Here is a 22,604-nt window from a genome sequence, read left to right as displayed (position 1 = left end):
AGCGTCCCTACGCTTTCCCGTCCCTCCACCTGTCGGCGAGTCTGCACCAGTCTGTTCGGCCGGTGCTCTCCCCGGACCCTCGCTTTAAATTCTAGTTGGACTTTTATTGTTAATTTGAGGATGTGCAATTGAATCAGGAGAATTTATGAACATGAACGCAAAAGACTCACTTCATTAATGTGACTCTGAGATTTTTACTCACATGGGATAGACTTCAACTTCATTCATTCACACAAAGCATTTAAACTTGAATATAAGCTGCCCAAACAGTTTTATTCTGAGATTCTCCCCCCTGAGTCTTGAAAAATGGTTTGTGTCTAACTAAAAAAAGAAAACCCTAAGTAACTAAGTGACTGAAAAAACCCTTAAGTATTGGTAGATCTTGGGAAGTAAAAATCATACCGCTCAGGATGTCACAGCTCTTGACAATTAGTTTCCAAATATCCCCTGGACCTTGGGCCAGGCCCCAGGGATCTGGTGATGGGTCACGGGGGACACTGTTCTGCTCTCAGTGTTGGAAGGGTCTTTATAAAGTTTCCCTGGTGTCGTTAGGGAATATGTTGATAAATTAACTTCAGCGATTTCCCCTGCCACACTGCTAACACACAGTATGTCCTGCCCGTCACCCAGGAGAAGCCAAGAAGATCTTGGCCTCAGGAGGAGGGACTCAGCAGAACCGGGGGGCCCAGAGTCAGTCCTCCACACCTGAGTCTCAAAAGCCCATTCACTCGTTGGGGGCCTCCCAGGCAAAGCAGTCTATGTGAGGAATGGTGGCAAAGGGGAGAGGGGAAGGCAGCTGAGGGGACAGGCACCCCTGAGTGGCCCAGGTACCTGGCGTACAGTGGACAGAAGAAGGACTTGGAGTGTGGGATACGGACATTTGCACCCTGCCATCTCCCAAAGGACATGCAGGCACTCGGCAAGGTCCCACATTCCTCTGCACCCAGCTCCACCATCTGAACCCCGAGCTTGGTGTAGGAGCAGAAATACTGTGTCCAGTAAATTGACCCAAGATGCCCAGCAGAATTTCTTGCACTAAGAGGGATACATTGGGTATTTTATGCACTTCCCCAAAAATGCCAGAAGTATGCAAAATACAAGAACAATACTATACTAATACTCATAACAGGAACATTTACAAAATACATATAGCTATTAGTATGGGCAGACACTATTTTAAATATTCTTATATATGAACTCATTTAATTCTCCCAATAATCTTATGTAGTAGGTACTGGCACTAATTAGCAGTTGTAATTTATGGACGAGAAGACTGAGGCACAGAGTGGTTAAGTACAATGGCGAGGGCACACAGCCCGGACAGAGGGAGTTGGGATGCGAATCCAGGAAGTCTAGCTCCGGAGTCAAACCTGAAGCGGCCTTGCCCTGGCCGCCCTGTCTCTCCGGCTGAGCTTCTGCCTGAGGACCAGAGAGTCTCAGGTCTGATTTCCGGTCCAGAGCACGTACCTCGGTTGCAGGTTTGACCGCTGGCCCCAGTCAGCGTGCGGGGGGCAACCGATCATGTGTCTGTCTCACATCAATGTTTCTCTCTCTCTTCCCTCTTTCCCTCCCTTCCACTCTATCTAATAAATAAATAAATGGAAAAATATCCTCGGACGAGGATTAAAAACAAAACAAAAACTGAAGAGGCCTTGGCGTCAGAACGGAGAGGATGCAGCAGGGACGCGTGTGGACTGGACGCGGGGTGGGATGGACAGGAGGAGGGGGCCGCCGGCCGCCGGGCTTCTGTCGTGCTGGCCCCTCGCGCACTGACTCTGCTCACGTACCAGTACTCCCCCTGCTCTGGGGAACCCCCAGCTAGCCCTCACTATAAAAGTGGGTCACCATCAGATATGGTTCTGCAAATGCTTTCATATGAAAGGAAGTGAGACAAAGGATAAGAGATGCCATCAGTGCCAGGACTAGAAATAGAAGGCAGGCAACTGCCATTGCCCAAATGCCAGTGACCTCCGGTGACCCACTTCCTGCACATGCCCGTGCCCCGGAGTAAGGAAACCCCAGGACCACTCCCAGGAGCTGCCCAGCACGGAATTCCTCAGGTTGGCCAAGCCCTTCGCAAGAATGATTTCTTTTTCAGAACATTCGAGAGGAGCTTCCTGATGACAAGATGAAAGGCCGTGACTAAAAGCATACTAGATTGAAATAGATTTGGCGGTGTCAACAAATTGCAGGGCAGTTGGGGGAAGTGCTGCCTCCCCCACTTGTCCCGTTGGAATTCGTTGCTCAGCATGACACTGAAGAGCGAAGCCGGACCCAAACCCGGAGAGAGGAGGTGGGGAGGACCCCGACGGCCCCATCGCCAACCAGCCTCAGTCCCGGGACCCCCAGCTTCACCTTCACTTCATTGTTTGGAGTATGGAATAAGAAAACATGTATTAAGTGCTAGTTAGCCAGTATCGAACTCCCAGCAACATGGTTCTCTACTATGTGATTTAAGAAATACACCCCGATTGCCTAACATGTCTTTCTCCAGAATTCTTTCACAAGCAACACCGAGGAGACTTGGCTACCGAGGGCTAAAATGTCCCCAGAGTGCACACCGGCCACCAGCACTGATTCACGGTGGCTGTGTCGTCTCCAGAGCTCCTCATGCTGTCCCCAGAGGGATTCTGAAAAGCCAGGCAGCGTTACCTGTTCTTAGCATAACACCCAAACATGTGAAGAGATGTTCAAGTGGCTGCAAGGACACCCAAACTTTTAATATAGTCTTCACAAAACCTTGGCGGTTCGCATCATTCCGTTTACAGAAAAGGACCTGCCACATGAGCAATGTGACACGCAAGATGCATTCTCAGGGAGACCAAGTTTAGGAAAATATGTGGAAGTTGAAGATTTAAAAAGAATGATGTCCTGTTAAAGGATTCCTCCTCTTCTTTCCCTTAGATCTAGATTTACCCGGGACAGGCTGGGGAGCCGAACGGAAAGGAGGATCCTGGGTTCTGACACCCAGACACGTCACTTCGAACGCCCTCTCCTCCTGACAATAAGTAACCAGTAAGTGAACTTGAATCAAACGGAAACATCTGCAAAAGGCACACTTTAGGTAACCACTGACTGTACCACTCCGTAACATAATGGGTCATTTCCTTGATTTTTTTTTTACTTTTAAAACCAAAAAATTAGCCCTGGCCAGTTTGCTCAGCAGTTAGAGCTTCAGCCTGCGGTCCAGAGAGACCCGGGTTTGGTTCCCGCTAAGGGCATGTACCTCGGTTGCAGTTTGTCCCGGGCCTTGGTTGGTCGTGCGGGTGGCAGCCACTCGATGTGTCCCTTTCACGTCGATGTTTCTCTCTCTTCCACTCTCTCCCTCCCACTCTATCTGAACAAAAAATAGAAAAATGTCCTTGGGTGAGGATAAACAAACAAACAAACAAACAAACAAAAACACCAAAAAATTACAAAAAATCAATTTCATTTTTAAAGCTATTTCTAAAAATCAGTAAATACTTTATGCATGAATTGAAACTTTTATTTACTAAACAAAAATATGACACCCTGCTGTTTTCACTGTTCTCACTTTCAAATACAAAATTTAAGTACAAATATAAACTCCAGGTGACCAAACTGAAATGACCTCAGCTCTGTTTTTTCACCTTCACAATCACTGTGCGATCCGTGTGTAATTTCACCGATGGTACACACTGTGCCATAGAGGATCGAGACCTGGACTGCTCCCAATTCTAAACTTTTAAGCATTTACTTTCCAAATGAGTGCATGTCGCTAGGTGTGCGGGGAGTCCCCTGTAACTGCTGGGTCTCTGAGTTGACTCCTATGTAGAATATGAGGTGATTGTGAATAGGGCATTAAAATGTGCTCATTTGAAGTTTACACATATATATTATTATAACTGAATAGTAACTGTAGCAATTAAGAACTCTTAGACCAACAAAATAATTGGGGGGGGGTGGTGGAAGGAGTATTTTAACACCAACATTATTTAGAATTGCATGGTGAGGAAATAAAGCAGACTGACTTTTATTGCTTTAAAATTCTCTACAGACACGTCCCCCACTCCCTGCCCTCCTATACTGCCTGCATTTGGAGTGGCTGACTCCCACAGCCTTGCCCTCGCTTCTCCAAGCATCCGTGACCTTCCCTGGGAAGGAGTAAAGGGAAGGAATTCTGGGAGAGAACTTGGCAGCGAAGTGAGGCCCCCTGCTTCCTCCCTCCACAGTCTTGCTTAGAGCGGGATCTGTGACCCACCGAGGGAGGGTGTCTGCTCCACACAGCAACGTGGGCTGTTTAGGGCTGTTAATAAGCAGAATAGATGGTAATTAGATAATAACTAGGGAGCAGTCGGACGGATCAGGTTTGCTTACAGAAGCGTCACAATGTGGGAGAAACACACAGTACCCGAAGCGAGACAGCCTGTTTGAGAATACGTAAGCTTGGGTGGTTTTCAGTGGTCTCCTCTCTGCCAAAAGGCCAAAGTCAGATGCATGACGTATGAGGCAGGGTCTAATCCAGAGGCACAGCAGTGTCAGATTCATCTTATAAAAGCAAACACGTTCATTAGCTAAACATCCCACGATGTTATGATATACTTTTATTTTTATTTTATATTCCTTTAAAACCTCCCTTCCTCCCTCCTTTCTCTCTCATTCTCCCCCTCCCATCCACACCCACCCACCCACACTCATATGCATGTATACAACATTTTTACATGGTTGTGATTATAATAAATACTATATAAAGTTATAAACTCCAACATTTTCATTAAAAAAGTCATCATTGATATATACATAAAAGAAATGTCCATCAGTGATGAATGGATAAAGAAAATGGGGAGTATATATACAACAGAGTATTGTTCAGCCATAAAAAATAAGGAAATCCTGCCATTTGTGACAACATGGATGGACCTTGAGGGTATTATGCTAAGTGAAATAAGTCAGACAGAGAGAGACAAATACTATATGATCTCACTTATACGTGGAATCTTAAACAAAACAAAACAACAAAAAGACCCACCACCAAACAAAACCCCCGAAACTGAAATCATAGCTACACAGAACAGATTGGTGGCTGGTAGAAGTGGGGTGGGAGAGACGGGTGAAGGGGGTTGGAAGGTACAAAGGTGCAGTTATAAAATAAGTCAGTCATGGGACGTAATGTACAGCATGGTGCCTATAGTTAATAACAATGTACTGTATACTTGAAAATGGCTAGATCTTAAAAGTTTTCATTGCAAGAAAAATACTGTAACTAGGTGTGGTTACTTCTATCATTTCACAATACACACAGATATTGAACCATTATGTTGTACATCTGAAAAAATATGTCAATTCCATCTCAATAAAAATACATTTATACATAAAAGACATGAAGTATAGGCATCACCGTGCAATTCTAAACAGTGCTGGTGTTAAACGTACAGTGACGTCCAGTGACATCCACAGACCACCACCCAGTAGAGGCGATGCCAGCCTCAGGACCCCCGTGCCCGCCTCTCAGCGTTCCTTGCTCTTTACGAGAGCTGGCCCCGCTCTTTGAGTTTCTATTCTTTACCCCCAAGAGCTATGATCTTCCCCCCGCGAGTGTTTGTAGATTTAGTTTCCCATTATTTTGCATAGGATTTTCTTCATCTATGTTTATGACACAAATTTCCCTGTACCACACCGCACTGTCAAGTTTGGCTGTTAAGACTGAATTAACCTCATAGAATGAGTTGGACAATGATCTGTCTGTTTTCTGTTGTTTCTAAAAGTGTACATAAGCTCGAACCTATTTGTTTATCAGATGTTCGCAGAATCTACATACAAACACTGGTAATTTATGTGCGGAGATTTTTTTTTTTTTATCCTCACCCGAGGACATTTTTCCATTTTTTGTTCAGGTAGAGTGGGAGGGAGAGAGAGGAACAGAGAGAGAGAGAGAGAAACATCGATGTGAAAGGAACACATCGAGTGGCTGCCACCCGCACAGCTGACAAGGGCCGGGGACAAACTGCAACCGAGGTACGTGCCCTTAGCGGGAACCGAACCTGGGTCTCTCAGGACCGCAGGCCGACGCTCTAACCGCTGAGCCAAACCAGCCAGGGCTGTGCGGAGATATTTTAAAACATTCATTGAAAGGTTATACTTCCAATACCCTCTCATTGCTTTAAAAACATTAGGTTAAATATGGGAACTTGCAGATATTGCCCAGTTTTGACCTATGAAGTTGTCAACGTCCTGTGGTCTGACCTGACAATTAGTCTGTATGTGTACATAATAATCCAACACCTGCCATCCTTATGGGTGGGTTCTATCCATGCTTTCTGCTGACTTTCGATCACGGAGACTTGTTTTCTTACATTTCCAGTGATTTTGCTCTTTTCTGGGAATTTTCGAGATCCATATTTAAGTTTGTTTTTTTAACTTTTTTTTTTTTCTATCCTCACCCAAAGACATTTTTCCATTTTTTTGTTCAGATAGAGTGGGAGGGAGAGAGAGAGAAGGAAACATCGACGTGAAAGGGACACATCGAGTGCCTGTCACCTGCACGACCCAACCAGGGCCGGGGACAAACTGCAACTGAGGTACGTGCCCTTAGCGGGAACCGAACCCGGATCTCTCTGGACTGCAGGCCGACGCTCTAACCGCTGAGCCAAACCGGCCAGAGCTCAAGGTCCATATTTGAATTGTGCTCCTGCAGAGGTGAGATGTATTGCTTCTGCCCAGCACCTTCGGGCAGACCGGAAATGGAGAACTTCATGTTTTTGCTTGGCTCTTTTGGGCCACAAAGGGTTTGGTAAGACACCAGACCAGCAGGGGGAGATTTGGGATGTGGGATTAGAAATGACCTAGGGAGATATTTTTTGTCCTTTCTTTCACTCTAATAACAACCAAGACTAAGCCAAGTATTGCCATCACCTCCTTTCAGAGGCCCTTTTCTGTCGGGTTCACACAGAGACGGCGCTGAAATGACTGTCCCCCTCTCAGCTTGGCCGCCTGTCACCCACATGCGTGAGCTCTTAAAACCCAGGCTCTGGACTACCCAGGACTGACAGATGTCCTCTGAGAAAAGGCTGATCAAATATTAGTTTAGGTCTCTGGATTCTCACCTTCCAGGTTACAGCCCCCCAAATTTCCTGCACTTTCTTACCAGTGTCTGCACCAAAGGGTGTTCTGACATCTAGTCGGCCATCTGAGCGGGAACAGAAGCCCCAGATTCCTTCTGTCACTAAGTATTTTATCCAGTTTATTGAATAATATGAATGCAATGAGGTAGAGACATGAAATGACTTTACTTTTCCTTAATCCCTGTCCTCAAACATGAAAAGTCAAATCTCCTTTGCCCTTATTTAGTGATGTCTTAGGCAGACTCTTTAGCTATCTGGCTTCTTGCAACTCAGTTTAAAATTTAAATCCCAACTTGATTCTTATTTCTTTCTCTTCAACTAGCCCTGTCCAGGGGGTCTTGGGGTGGAGCAGGGTGAGCACTTCTTCATTTCTCCTTGTTTTAGCCTTCTTCCGTCTCCACTGAGATCCTTCTTTGAACCTCCAGGGGTCACAGGGGTTCTGGGGGTCAGGGTTCCACATCTTTCTCCTTGGGCATTACACGACACCTATTTGCTGGCCCTCCTCGCTTGGTTTAAAGGGAGGAAATACTGCCCTGGCCGGTTTGGCTCAGCGGTTAGAGTGTCGGCCTGCGGTCCTGAGAGACCCGGGTTCGGTTCCCGCTAAGGGCACGTACCTCGGTTGCAGTTTGTCCCCGGCCCTGGTCGGTTGTGCGGGTGGCAGCCACTCGATGTGTCCCTTCACGTTGATGTTTCTCTCTCTCTCTCTGTTCCTCTCTCTCTCTCCCGCTCTGCCTGAACAAAGGATGGAAAAATGTCCTCGGGTGAGGATAAAAAAATAAATAAAGGGAGGAAATACTTGGATTATAGTGTTGTTTAGAAAAACTTATGAACAGTGAGTGACTCTGTAGAGTGCCCCCTTTGGACTCCCCAACCCACCCTTCACCCCAGCAGTTTGCTTATATGCATCAGAATAAAGATGGGAATGTTCCTGACAATGTTGATGGTCATGATGAGCTCAACAAATATTGCTGTCACCATTAATTCTCAGGAAAATAGCGCTCTAGGGGCATACGGCCTGAAGAGTATGTAGGGTAGACTCTGCGGAAGACTCTGTGTCTGTAATATTATTCTTGGATCTAGAAAATGATGTTTTAGAATCCAAAACTAGATTAGGTGTTATAATCCAAGTTTTATATAAAAATAACTGCACATTTCCTTTGGTTGTGACTGAGGTAGAATTAGGCTTTATTTGTGCAGAACATGCCTTATTAAAGTCAATATGTTTAAGGAAAAAAGCCTTCATAGATGAGACAATGACAACTTCTAAATTTGGCTTTACATTTTTTAAACATACATGCCATAATTATTTTTAAATGTCATTAAAATGTTTCATGTTGCCATAAATTATAGCTTTATCTGGTACTGCCGTACTCAGTAGAACAAAATGAGAACGTTAACTGCGGAAGGAGCTAAGCTGAAATTAATAGTCTCCATGGTCACAGTCTTTGCACAGACTTCCTACTAGCAACGCGATTTTGCTAGAGTCTCAGCAACACATCAGCCATTTTAGTGTATGGGTCCTATGAGATAACAGTTGATTCAACAAAGTCAATAGTCATTGTTGCTAATCCACCATTCTTTGTTACAGGGCATGGTGCCCACTCTAGTTTCTTGATTTTTTTCTTTAAAAAATTTAATTACAGCCCTGGCCAGTTTGGCTTAGCACTTAGAGCTTCGGCCGGGTCTGCGGGTTTGATTCCCGGTCAAGGGCATGTAACTGGGTTGCAGGCTCAATCCCTGGCCCTGGTCAGGGTTGTGCGGAAGGCAGCCAATCAATGTGTCTCTCTCACATCAATGTTTCTCTCTCTCCCTCCCTTTCACTCTCTCTAAAAATCAATGGGAAAATATCCTCAGGTGAGGATTAACAAAAAAAATTTTTAATAAATTACAATTAATTAATTAATAGACTCTAATCTCTTCTAAAATTTTATTTCACTCTGAAATAGACTTTTTAATGGAAGTGTTTAAAAAGAAATTCTAGATCACAAATTAGAGGATCGTGTGACATACTTTCACTTTTAATAAATGAGCTGTCTTTTCCTTGTTTTATTCCACTTACTATTTCTTCTCAAAAGGGAAAGAATAAAACAAGAAAAATGTGAAAAAGATGAATGAATGTGACACTTAGAGTAAGGGTTTAATGGTACAAAGGCCAAGAAAATCAGTTATGCCTTTTGCTTTCACAGTACAACTTGACGGGATTTCTGGATGTTGTTACTAAAATGAACTTCATTAGAAGAAAGTAAAAAGGCGAGCATTTAAGGAAAATGTGTGATGGTAGAATTATATTTGTTAAGGCAAACATAGCATAGTCCATATTTAATTAAGCTTTCTTTTCTAGAGTCGGACCCTCAGAGGCTACATCTGCATTTCAATTAGTATTGGCTGTGCTACAAATGTTTTTGGAAATCCTCTTTGGAATTAAACTTATGAACCAGTTTACAAGGATAATGAGAAAACCAGTTTTGTTTATTCGGAGTCATACCTTATTTATTTATTTATTTTTATCCTCACCCGAGGACATTTTGCATTTATCTTCAGATAAAGCGGGAGGGAGAGAGGGAGGAAGACAGAGAGAGAAACATCTATGTGAGAGAGACACATCGAGTGGTCGCCACCCACACGACCCCAACCAGGGACAAACTGCAACCGAGGTATGTGCCCTTAGCGGGAACCGAACCCAGGACTCTTCAGTCCACAAGCTGACGCTCTAACTGCTGAGCCAAACTGGCCAGGGCAGAGTCATACCTGATTTAAACCAGAAGTGGGACATTGCATTGGCAACTGGCATTTCCTGGACTTTATTCACTAACCCGACTTCGCATTACTTTTTATTAAAAAAATAAAAGGAAAAGAATCTTTAAAAAAAATCATGAAACATTACATATAAATATGTACTGTTTGAATTATTTAAAGATAACATTCATGTTACCATAACAAAGGTTAAAAACCTTTCCCCCAAACTCCAGGAGTGTTGACTGCATTATCCTAATCACAACAGTCCTCCTGTCCTGTAGAGGTCAATGGTCGCCACGTCTATACTTTTCTGGTCCCTTTCATCACCTGTTATATATCCCTCAATTCTATCATTCCATAGTTTGCTTTTTGAATTTTATGTAAATGAAATCATGCAGCATATATTCTTCTGCATTTGTCTTCTTTTGCTCAATATCTTGTTTATGAGATCTGAACTATGGTTTGACACCTATTTTTACGAATACAGTTTCACAGAAACATAGCTACTCTCATCGTGTACATCTTCATCTCTGGCTGTCTTCGGATTACAAGGGCAGACCTGAATGACTGCAACGGAGACGGTACTGCTCACAATGCCCACAGTATTTGCCGTTTGGCTTTAACAGAAAGTTTGCCAGCTCTTGATTTAAATATATTATTTGACTCAATTTGCTAATATTTTGTTTAAAAAGTTTGTAGTGATTTTCATGAGAGACATTGTACTTGTTTTTCTTTTCTTGTGATGTCTTGGTCTATTTTTGGTATGAGGATAATCTTAGTTTCCTAAAGTTATCTGGGAAATACTCTCACCTTGTCAGTGTAGAACTAGTGTTATTACCCCCTTTAAATCTTTAATGGAATTGATCTAGGAAGCTAATCTGGACTGTAGTTTTGTTTATGGGAAAAATTTTAACTCTAAATTCAATTTCTTTAAACAGGTATAGAATTATTTAATTTTAGAATTCTTTATATGTCAGTTTTGATAATTTCTTACTTATTTTTATTAGTGACATTGGTTAAAAAATTATATTATAGGTTTCAGGTGTACAATTCTATAATACATCATCTGTATATTGTATTGTGTGTTCACCACCCAATGTCAAGTCTCCTTCCGTCACCACTGGTCACCCCTTTACCCACTTCTAACTCCCCCACCCCCTTTCTCCTCTGGCTATCATCATACTGTTGCCTGTGTCTACAAATTTTTTGGGCTTTTTTTTTTTTGCTTAATACCTTCACCTTTTTCACCCAGGCCCCCAGGCCTCCTCCCCTCTGACAGCTGTTCCCTGTATCTAATGATTCTGTTTCTATTTTGTTTGCTTGTTTATTTTGTTCATTAGATTCCACAAATAAGTGAAATCATGAGGTATTTTTCTTTCTCTGACTGGCTTATTTCAGTTAGCATAATACTCTCCAGGTCTATCCATGCCTTTGCAATAGGTAAGATTTCCTTTTTTTTAAGGCCGAGTTGTATTTAATTGTGTAAATGTACCACAGCTTTTTTTACCCACTCATCTACAGATGGGCACTTGGGCTGCTTCCAAATCTTGGCTATTATAAATAATGCTGCAATGAACATAGGGGTGCATATATCCTTTTGAATTAGTATTTTGGGTTTCTTTGGATATATTCCCAGAAATGAAATTGTTGGGTCATAAGGCAGTGCCATTTTTTATTTTTTGAGGTAACTCCATACTGTTTTCTACAGCGGTTGCACCAGTCTGCATTCCCACCAATAGTGCACGAGGGTTCCCTTTTCTCTACATCCTCACCAGCTTGTTTGCTGATTTATTGATGATAGACATTCTGACAGGTGTGAGGTGATATCTCATTGTGGTTTTAATCTACATTTCTCTGATGATCAGTGACGTTGAGCATCTTTTCATATGTCTATTGGCCATCTGTATGTCCTCTTTGGAGAAGTGTCTTTTCAGGTCCTTTGCCCATATTTTAATTGGATTGTTTGTTTTATTGGTGCTGAGTTGTATAAGTTCTTTATATATTTTGGATAATAACCCTTATCAGATATATCCTTGGAGAATATGTTCACCTGTTCAGTGGATTTTTTCATTTTGCTAATGGTTTCCTTTGCTGTGCAAAAACTTTTTAGTTTGATGTAGTTTCATTTGTTTATTGTTTGTTTCCCTTGCCTAAGGAAGTAGACATATCAGAAAAAGTACTGCTAAGAGAAATGTCCAAGATTTTACTGCTTATGTTTCCTCCCAGGATTTTTATGGTTTTGAGTCTTAATTTAACTCTTTAACCCATTTTGAGTTTATTCTTGTGCATGGGGCGAGAAGGGGTCTAGTTTCATTTTTTTGCACGTATCTGTCCAATTTTCCCTACATCATTTATTGAATAGACTGTCTTTACCCTCATTGTATGTTCTTGCTTCCTTTATCAAATATTAAATGACCATAAAGGCATGGGTGTATTTCTAGGCTCTCTATTCTATTCCATGGATCTAAATATCTGTTTTTATGACAGTGCCATGCTGTTTTGATTACTATGACCTTGTAGTATAGTTTGATATCAGTAGCATGATTCCTCCAACTTTGTTTTTCTTTTTCAAGATTGCTGTGTCTATACAATGTCTTTTGTGGTTTCACATAAATTTTTGGAATATTTGCTTTAGTTCTGTGAAGTAAACCAAACTGTACTGTTAAGAAGCCATAGAAAAATACTTTAGAATATTTATATCTACATAAAGCCATGAAAAAATAAATTTGTAGGCTATGAGAAGAGATAGAAATGTACACATGAAAAAATGTGCTGAGATTAGCAGAACAAAAAATGCATGTGTATACCTAACATATAATCTGAACATTATTTATATAATAAATTCATAAGAAAGAGCTAGGTGGGTATATTTTTAAAACAAATTAATTTTTCTATTCTTAGATTGTGAGAAAGGTTGAATTGGGACTCACGAGTTAAAACTACAAGGAGGTGCATAAGTTTTAATGTATATAAGGAAGAAGTTTTTACAGGTCAAAGTTGTCCAAAAACAGAATGAGAGAAGATGACATTCACCACTGGAGGCCTTAAAGCAGAGCCCGAAGAGCAATTTTCAGGATGTGGTGGCTGTGCTGACTTTCAAGTTCAGACAGGCTATGTCAGATAGTCTGGGCAGATGCTGAAAATAGAAGGTCCAGAGCCCAGGCCCATTGGGGACGCCCTGGGATCTGTATTTTTAACAAACTACCCAAAAGATTCTCATGTTCAGGGGGAAGACATCAGACACCTGTAAGGAACTGTCCCCTTTCAGGGGTCTATAATTTTCTGCATGAGCTAATGGCAACAGCATTGAAATGGTAGTGAAGACTCCAGATTTTATATTGGTTCTGTCCCTAACAAGTTGTGGGATTTTGGAGCCCATTACATCATATTTCTTGAACTCAGTTTTCCTGTCTGCAAGAATAAGTGAGACTAGACATATCTTATGGCTCTCACAGGCTGGGAATTTGTGTTTCTGAGGGTAGCCTGGAAGAAACTAATCTTCAAAGTCCCTGGAAAATTCCTTATGGCATTCTGGTGATGGAGAATTATCCTGGAATAACTGTCTACTGCAGATGGGGAAGGCTGTGCGGCCTGGCTGGTTTCCTGGAGGTAGCAGGCATTAGGCCCAGGATAAGTGCATCACAGCGATGTTCAACAGTTCTATCTCATGGCACATATGACTAATTACTAAAATTCTGTGGCACACCAAAAATATACTTTTTGCCAACTGGACCAAAAAATAGGTATAATTTTGATTGACTTACAAAAGTAGTCATTGTAATTACCAACCCTCTGCTCCAAAGTGACTTTCAAAAAATCAGGGGCCTATACTTGTATAAGGATTTCTGGTACCAAGAATTAACCAATCAGACACAACCTTATTATGCACTGTGACCAATAAGATGCAACTCTATTTGATAACCTATATATTTATAGTTCAAGACAGGGCATTCACACTGGATGGCTATCGTTGTTTGGCTGTTGTCATTTTTTTAAAAAAATCTGACAATCTAAGGAAAAAAAGGTCAGTGCCCCTGACTGAATAGTCAGGTATGGCATGTTTTAAAAATTTTGTGCACACTGGTTGAAAATAGTTGGTCTATCGCAGGTAGGACAGGTGGGGAGTAGACAGGATGCCAGGCTGGAAATTGAAACCTCAGGAATCTCACCATCTTGGTTCCAACCACCATCTTTGTTACCTACTTCTATTCAAAAAGGAGGTTGGAAGAGGCTGTCCTGGAAAGGGCATGGTGAGGTGACCACAACATGGCCCTTCTGTGGGCACGCTGCTCAGAAACACCAGGTTTCTGGAAGGTGAGAAGGTTGGTATGGATTTTCATTTCTTATGAATGAGCCTTCCCTCATTGAAGCCAATGTGCCTTGACCTTTGATCTACTATTGGGCTCTCCTTTCTTCCTACCAGCTTCTTCTCTTTCCAATTCTTCATCTGTGTTCCCTGAGGGTCATTTAGGTGCCAAGACTCGCTTCTTATAGCTCTGAATTTTTCACTTCTGAGGGAGGGATTGTGTTCAAATGGCAATCTCTTGTGTTTGATTGTCTTGTTCTCTGGTGGCTATGCTTCCCTCAGCCCCCTTAGACAGTGGCTCTTTTCCCTCCCGTGCCTTATGCACCATGGGGTTTGAAGGCAAGTAAGTGATCTTATGGCTTATGTTTATTTTTTCTTTTTTAAAAAATTTATCTTTATTGTTGAAAGTATTACAGATGTCCCCCTTTTTTCTCCAGTTGACTTCCTCCTTCCCACCCCACCCTCCACCTTCACCATACTATTGTCTGTGTCCATTGGTTATGCATATAAGTTCTTTGGTTAATCTCTTCCCACACCCCCAACCTCCTTCTCTCTGAGGTGAATCAATCTGTTCCCTACTTCTATGTCTCTGGATCTATTTTGTTCATCAGTTTATTTTGTTCACTAGATTCCACATATATGTGAGATCATGTGATACTTGTCTTTCTCTGAGTGGCTTATTTTGCTTAGCATAATACTCTCCAGGTCCCTCTATGCTGTCTCAAATGTTAAGATACCCTTCTTTTTTACAGCTGCATAGTATTCCATTATGTACCTATACCACAGTTTTTTTGTTTTTGTTTTTTATCCACTCCCCTACTGATGGACACTTGGCTGTTTCCAGATCTTAGCTATTGTATATAGCACTGCTATAAACATAGAGGTGTATATATTCTTTCTGATTGGTATTTCATTGAATAAGGGGTTAATTTCCAAAATATATAAAGTACTCACACAACTCAACAAAAGGATAACAAACAATCCAATTAAAAAATGGGCAGAGGGTCTGGCTGGTGCAGCTCAGAGGACTGAGTGCTGTCCCATGCACTGAGAGGTCCTGGTTCGATTCCTGGTCAGGGAAGGTGCCCAGGTTTTGGGCTTAATCCCCAGTAGGGAATGTGCAGGAGGCAGCTGACCTATGTTCCTCGCTCACATAGATGTTTCTATTTCTCTCTACCTTCTCTCTCTAAAAAAATCAATATGGAAAAAAAATTTTTTTAAATGGGCCAAGTACCTAAATAGATGCTTCTCCAAAGAAGACATACAAATGACCAAGAAACATGAAAAAATGCTCAAGTCACTAATCATCAGAGAGATGCAAAGTAAAATGACAATGAGGTACCACTTCACACCTGCCAGATTGGCTGCCATCAACAAAACAACAAACAACAGTGCTGGGGAGGGTGTGGAGGAAAAGAAACCCGAGCACACTGCTGGTGGGAATGCAGACCGGTGCAGCCACTAAGCAAAACAGTATGGAGTTTCCTCAAAAAATTAAAAATGAAACTGCCATTTGACCCAGTGACCCCACTGTTGGGAATGGTTTCTGTTTCTTGTGGCTTCTTTCAGACTGTTTTCATTCCCTCTTCTTTAAAAACAAAACAAACAAACAAAAAATCCATTCAGCTTTGACTCCCATGACATCAGGTTAAACGACCTTTTGTTGAGAAAGTCATTTATTGATCCCTGGGCCTCTGCCTCTCATTCCATAGAGATTTTAACCACAGAGCCACAATCACCCTCTCTAGCCCTCCCCCCATAGTGATTTCAACATCCAGATAACTCAGTCTTCCAAGGTATCATCTTTACTATTCACGAATTCCCATGGCTTCTTAGTTCCTTGACTTCCTCTCCTCCAAAGACCTTGACCTCCACGCTATCTCAGCCACTTATTCCCATGGTCATAACTTACTTGTTGCCAAACCGATATACTGCAACCCTAGATGACATTCCACTATCCGGTCACCACCCCATACACTTCTAGCTCTCTTACTCTCACCACCAACTCCAAAATTTCTTCACCACTAGACCTAAAATTTATTGTAATAACTACTCTTCACTGTTCTTCACCCATCTCATGTTCTCACTTCCCACCTTATTCATTTAAAATTTAATGATCAGCCCTGGCCGGTTTGGCTCAGCGGTTAGAGCGTTGGCCTGTGGTCCTGAGAGACCCGGGTTCGGTTCCCGCTAAGGGCACGTACCTCGGTTGCAGTTTGTCCCCGGCCCTGGTCGGTTGTGCGGGTGGCAGCCACTCGATGTGTCCCTTTCACATCGATGTTTCTCTCTCTCTCTCTGTTCCTCTCTCTGCCCCCCACTCTACCTGAACGAAGAATGGAAAAATGTCCTCGGGTGAGGATAAAAAAAATAAAAAATAAAAAAATAAAATTTAATGATCAATCATTCTGGTTGTTCTCTTGCCTCCTTCCTGATTTATCATACTCTCATGCTTGATATAGCCTTCATTAAGTACGACTTTCTACCTGATATGTGCCCAAATCTGGGGAGCTCAATGTGGCTGGAAAAAGAATGGCCTCTCTTTAAATTCATAAATATTAATACTCTCAAGAGAATCCTCAATGCTACTTACCACTCAAAACTCTATTTTCCTAGCCAGTTAATCTCTTTACTCTCCTAGATGACTATTTTATGGCTTCTAATCTCTCCCCAGACTTTCAATGTCTTACCCTCTTTGCTTCCCATATTACTAAGAAAACAGAAACAATTAGAAGAAAACTTGTAAGAGCTCCCACCACATTACTATACTTATTTGTATCGCTGTGTATCTACTATGATTCCCTCCTCTTTCTTTGAATAAATTGTACATGTTCCCAGCCAAGGCTACCCACCTATCAATGCGTCACATTCAATCTCTTACCTACTTGCTGGTATCACTCCTTGAATGTTCCCTGTTTCTCCTGAGCACTTTTCCCTCTTGACCGCGCCATTCCCATCATTATAAACATATCGCCACTTTCATATTACTTGAAATCCTGCAAGTCCTGACCCCATTTACCCATTTAGATACCCCTGCATTTTGTCCTTTTAAGGACAATTCCTTCAAAGATTAATTATACTCACTACCTCAAATTGCTCTCTTCCCATTCTGACTTGAACCAACTCCAGGGAGGTTTTTTGCCCTCACTGTCTCACGGAATGTGCACTCATCAAGGTTATCCTAATCCTACTTGATTTTTGACGAAGTAGATCAATTAGACTCTTCCCTGAATCACTTCTTGAAACACTGGCTTCTAAGAAACCATATCCTCCCGATTTTGCTCCTTGTCTTCAGCTACTCCTCAGTTTCTTTTGCTGATTCATGTCACCACCCCACCACCACAATCAGGATTCAGAACAGTTCCTGAATCACCTCCTAAAATTCCCTTGGACTATTCCTTTGTAGTCACATGCTTCCCTCAACTCCAATCCCTGGCGACCACCAATCTGTTCCCCATCACTGTAGTTTTTTGAAATATCATAAATGGAATCATATAGTATTTAACCTTTTGAGACTGGCTTCTTTCATTCAGAAAAATGACTTTGAGATTCATTCATCTAAGTTGGTACATGTATCAGTACTTCACTCCTTTTTATTGGTGAATGAGCACAACCTTACTCCCCAAAATAATGCAGGAAAACATTATTTTTTTTATCCTCCCCCGAGGACATTTTTCCATTTTTGTTTTAGATAAAGTGGGAAGGAGAGAAAGGAAGAGAGACAGAGAGAAACATTGATGTGAAAGCGACACATTGACTAGCTGCCACCCACACAACACCAACCAGAGCGGGGATACACTGTAACTGAGGTATGTGCCCTTAGCGGGAACCGAACCCGGGTCTCTCTGGACCGCAGGCCGACACTCTAACCACTGAGCCAAACCGGCCAGGGCAGAAAAACATTTTTATAATGTTTTAAGAGTTCAAGTAGAGTGAGTTAAAAAACTTAAAGGCATTTTGTAGAATCTGAACATAAGATTTTCTTAAGGCTTGTTTGAAACTAATTTCTTTAACATGTTTGTGCTTGTGTACATCCTGTAAGTCAGATTGCTGATGGGCTAGCCTGTTTATTCATGTGCTTATTATTTCCTGGAAGTCTTTACTGTACACAGGAGGGCTGGTAATGCGTGGTAAGACCATTCTCAATCATCAGCAAAGAGGAGCTTCTTCCTAGAACCCAGGACCAGAACTCAGCTTCAAGAAGCATGTTGAAGGTATCATCTTCACTATTCACAAATTCTTAGACATCCCCCCCATGTTACGATCAAGGCTACTCAACTCTTCCATAGCCTTTCCCTGTTGCCACCAAGACCTTGTAAGAAGAATGTTTACCTGTGACAACACTGGGGATTTTGGAGAGAAAGCTCTTGACTGTTCTGATGGGCACACCCCCTGTCTTGTCATCTTGCATCTTTGTAATGATGTCTTCAATCTGAAAGAAGTTAAAGAAAAGAAGTATTATTGTCTCCCACAACGTAACAGTAAAGGATATCTTTATAAATAGCTAAAATGTGAGAACGTGGATGCCAACAGTGGATATCAGGAACCCCCCCACCCCCCACCGGTCAGTCGATAAACACAGGGCAGGATCTTGTATAGATCATGTGTTGTGGGTAGGAGGTAAGGAGCTGCATACAATAACATAAAGCATGGTCTGTAAGAATAACCCTCAGTTTAACAAGGTAAGGAGGGGGAAACACATAGGATTCTTGAAGGGATCCAACATGTAACTCAATATGCATGTGGTGAAATTCCTCCTCTTTTTCAAATTGGGTTCACATATAGGTTCAACCATATGAAATTGCCATATTCGGCCTAAAAAATGGCAATTTCCTACAGTTTAACCTAATGTATTAACATACTACTGTTAAAAGGTATAGGCAGGGCTGCCTTTGGGCTCAGAGAAAGGTCCAGCCAGAGTCACAGAGGAGAGAAAGACTACAGATCAAGACCCGTGAAGCTCTGACCGGAGAAGCCGGAGGACATGTGGTTGTTCGCGGTGGTGTGAGGGTGGCCACCTTGAACCAGGGCCAAGGTAGAGCAAGGACATGATTCTCTCCTTTGGGACTAAGGAAGACCAGGCCCTCAGGAGAAAGTCCACGGGGGCTGTGGCCTGGAGCCAGGCGCAGTCCTACTGATGAGACAGAGACTGTGCAGATATCTTGAAAACAGAACACAGAGAGGCGATGGACTAGTAAGGTCGTAGGTGACTAAAGTGGGAAACCGGTTTGCAGCTAAGAATTTACAAGCCTGGGCAGAAATCTTCAGGATAGGGTACAGCAGAATCTGTAACCGGGACACAGGTCTTCCTGTTTGGAGAGTAGAGAGCGGGGAGAGGGCAGCTGGCAAAGGGGAGAGATGGTGTTTAGTTTTCTCACATTTTGTTCCCTGAGCAATGGAGTACATGTGAAACAGCAGGATGGGTTTCCTGAGTGCTTCCATACTAGATTCACATAAATGTAAGTGTAGAAATTTACAATGGACACGGACACTAGGCCGGGAGCAGGAAGGAGAGGGTCAATGGGGAAAGGGGGGGCATCTGTAACACTTTCAACAATAAAAAAAAGTGTAGAAATTTAAAGCTGTAGCTTACCTAGTCTAATATACTAGTAATGCAATTTGAGGGTGAGTTTCTCAGTTACATGACTAATAACTTCTTTGAAATAAATAGATAAGTTGCTAGAGACAAAGTTAGGATATGGCATAACGTAATAATAATATAATATATTATGAATTTATTATGTGCTAGCTATTCTAAGTACTATACACATATTATCCTATTTAATCCCCATGATTATTTCATGAGCTAGATTCTACTTTTATCTTTATTTTCACATAAAGTAAGCTTTAACAAGGCATCTTAATCAGGGTAGACTAAGTTAAGTTGTGGTAACAAATAACCTTCAAAATTACAATGGCTTAATAAAATCAACTTTATTTCTCTCTCATGATATAAATCCACTGCAGGTCACCAGGGGGCTCTGCTCACTGTTGTTACTCTGGGACCCAGGCTGACGAAGCAGCCGCCGTCTTGAAGGTTGCTGTTCATTGTGTTAGAGGGACAAAAGACAATTCTGGAGAATCTTGCACTGGTTATGAGAAGTCATAGCCCAGAAGTTACACAGAACACATTACTCACAATTCTTTGGCCAGAACTAGTTACATGGCACCACCCAACCACAAAAGAGTCTTCTGGGTGCCAGGAGGAGACATCAGTGACCTCCACAGAGGTTAAACAACCTGCCCAGGTCACACAGCTACCCAGCTGTGGATCTGAGTTTGAGCCCGGCCATGGACCGACTGCAGAGCTCCGCCTTCCAACCCATGGCTACTCTGCCACCCAACGAGATTCCCAGAAAACCAGCCAAGCAGGGAGACCATTCTCCCCTGGATATTTCTGGGTTTTCCTGAGAGGTACTACCAGTGAGAGAAAATCTGAAGCTTCTGAGTCCTTAGGCAGTGGATGAATATGTCATGTTAAAGAAAGGGTCATTCTCTGAAGACCTGCATTCCATTAAATGACAGGAAAAGGAGGCTTTTCATTCACATTCTTGTAAATAGTTTCAGCTAGTGCCCCGCCTTCTGTCCTCTAAACTCAACCCAATGATTTAGAGCTGTTTGAGTATTACTGCTAGTCAAGGAGAGAAATTCCTAGAAAAATGGACATTTTCAAAGTAATCCGTGCTTTGATCTAGTGTGCTATCAGAAACCCAACATATGAGTTACATTGCTGCTTTTTATGAAATGGCCTAAAAATCACAGGGAATTGGAAGGAAGCCAATATTTCAATTCAGTTAGAACCCTAACTTATCATTAGATGGTAATAACCTCCATTCTCTGCTGATGTGAGCTGGATTTAAAGACTGGCCGTGCAGAATCTCCATGATCCTCGTATCCTCTTCTCTGATTAGTTGCTTTCTCACACCATTGACCCTTTGTTATTATTATATAAGTTCCAGGTATATAACATTATAATTCAACATCTGTGTAAACTACGAAGTGATCACCAAGACCTATCTTCTTATGCTGGACCTCAGTGTACCAAGAGGTGTATCACTCTTCAGGGGTCACGGCTGAATCAACAGGACAACCCCCATAACTGACCAGAAAGATGTCACATTCCAGCAATAGTTTACAACATCAGAGGTGCAGAGGAATGTTCCATTGGTCCTCAATTCTTGACTCCTCCATATTATTAATTTACACCTAAATCCTGGCCCTGGCCTCATGGAGGACAGAGTCTCTCCTTGACCTTTTGGCTTGGTCGTGTGACTTGCCTGGCTAATGGGATGTAATTGAACATGATGTGAATGGAGACTTTCACTGTACCTGGTTAGGGTCACCCCTTTCTCTCGCCCTCCTGCATGAGAGATCTGTTATTCCAAGGAGGGTGAGAGACATCTGGAAGAGAAGGGGCCCACCCCTGGCTGGATCAGTCAAACCTCCGCTGACCTGCAGACTCGTGAGTCAGAAAGAAATGCATATTGTTGTATGTCACTGCGTTTGGGGTGGTTTGCTGTGCTGCAAAATCGTGGCTATTGCTGACTGATACATTGGGGCTCTGAAAAAAAATGCATTTGTTAAAAATTGCTGAAGCCACAACAAATACTTGGTAAGAAGAATCAATGAATCTTAGAAGTGGGATACCCTAAAATCCAACCCATTTTAAGGGTGCAGAAATTCCATCTACACCATTCACCATCTACTTCACATTCTCGGGGTCTCTACTACTTCATGGCCCCTTCCACTACCGTGCGAGGCAAATCTGGGAGCTGAGTTGGTCCTGAGGCGTGATCCACTGAGCAGCAGCTAATATCACCTCTGAAATCTTCCTGTCATGGTTTCTGGAGAAATGCCAAGAGTACAGACCTACCAAAAATCAAAAGTGAGCTCCCCAGAGTGTATATAAATTATAATGACATTTTCAGGACATCTACATTAAGATCAATACTGTCTTAGGTATGTTCAATAAATTATCTAATTTATTTCTCAGTCTTAGAAGTTATTTAATACACACTGAAACTGAGGCTCAGAAAGATAAAGTGATTTATCCAAGGACACAAAGCTAGTAAGTGGCAAAGCCAGGATTCTTAGCCAAGTCTTCCTGCCCCTACTGCCTGTCAAATCTAAGCTTTACCTTTTCATCCTTAACCCGTGTCTGCCAACATGCTTTTCACTTAATACTGTTTTCATTGAAGGGAAAGTTTAATTCAGTCCTAAGGGGGTAGAGCAGGAAACAGAGAAATTGATCCAGATAATCAGATTATCAACCATTTTAGGATTGATTTTGGTCCAATGATTGATGAGGTCAGCATTCTGTCTTTGTCCCAAGGGCTTAGTTGGATGTATCTTCTACTGGCAGATCACATCTTCTGGGTTGGGACAGAGAGAGGGGAAGGTATATATACTCACATTTTTTTGACTGTTCAGGTCTATCTAACTTCTGACACCATTTGCTCCTGAAGAAGAGCGACATCGATTCC

At 42.2% G+C, this 22,604-nt stretch overlaps 1 protein-coding gene across 2 annotated transcripts in view; it reads right to left on the bottom strand.

The window, feature by feature from the left end:
* Positions 1 to 22,604, bottom strand: part of RGS6 (regulator of G protein signaling 6) — a 492,828-nt gene that overhangs the window by 132,799 nt on the left and 337,425 nt on the right. For both annotated transcript variants that reach the window (XM_036258184.1, XM_036258187.1), the window contains exon 3: positions 18,454 to 18,553. In XM_036258184.1, coding sequence (XP_036114077.1) covers positions 18,454 to 18,553 — 100 coding nt within the window. The remainder of the gene's footprint in view (positions 1 to 18,453; positions 18,554 to 22,604) is intronic.

Source organism: Molossus molossus, unplaced genomic scaffold, assembly GCF_014108415.1.
Source record: "Molossus molossus isolate mMolMol1 unplaced genomic scaffold, mMolMol1.p scaffold_m16_p_1, whole genome shotgun sequence".
Taxonomy (NCBI): domain Eukaryota; kingdom Metazoa; phylum Chordata; class Mammalia; order Chiroptera; family Molossidae; genus Molossus; species Molossus molossus.
Note: the sequence above shows the minus strand (reverse complement) of the source record. Positions and strands in the feature narration are given on the sequence as shown.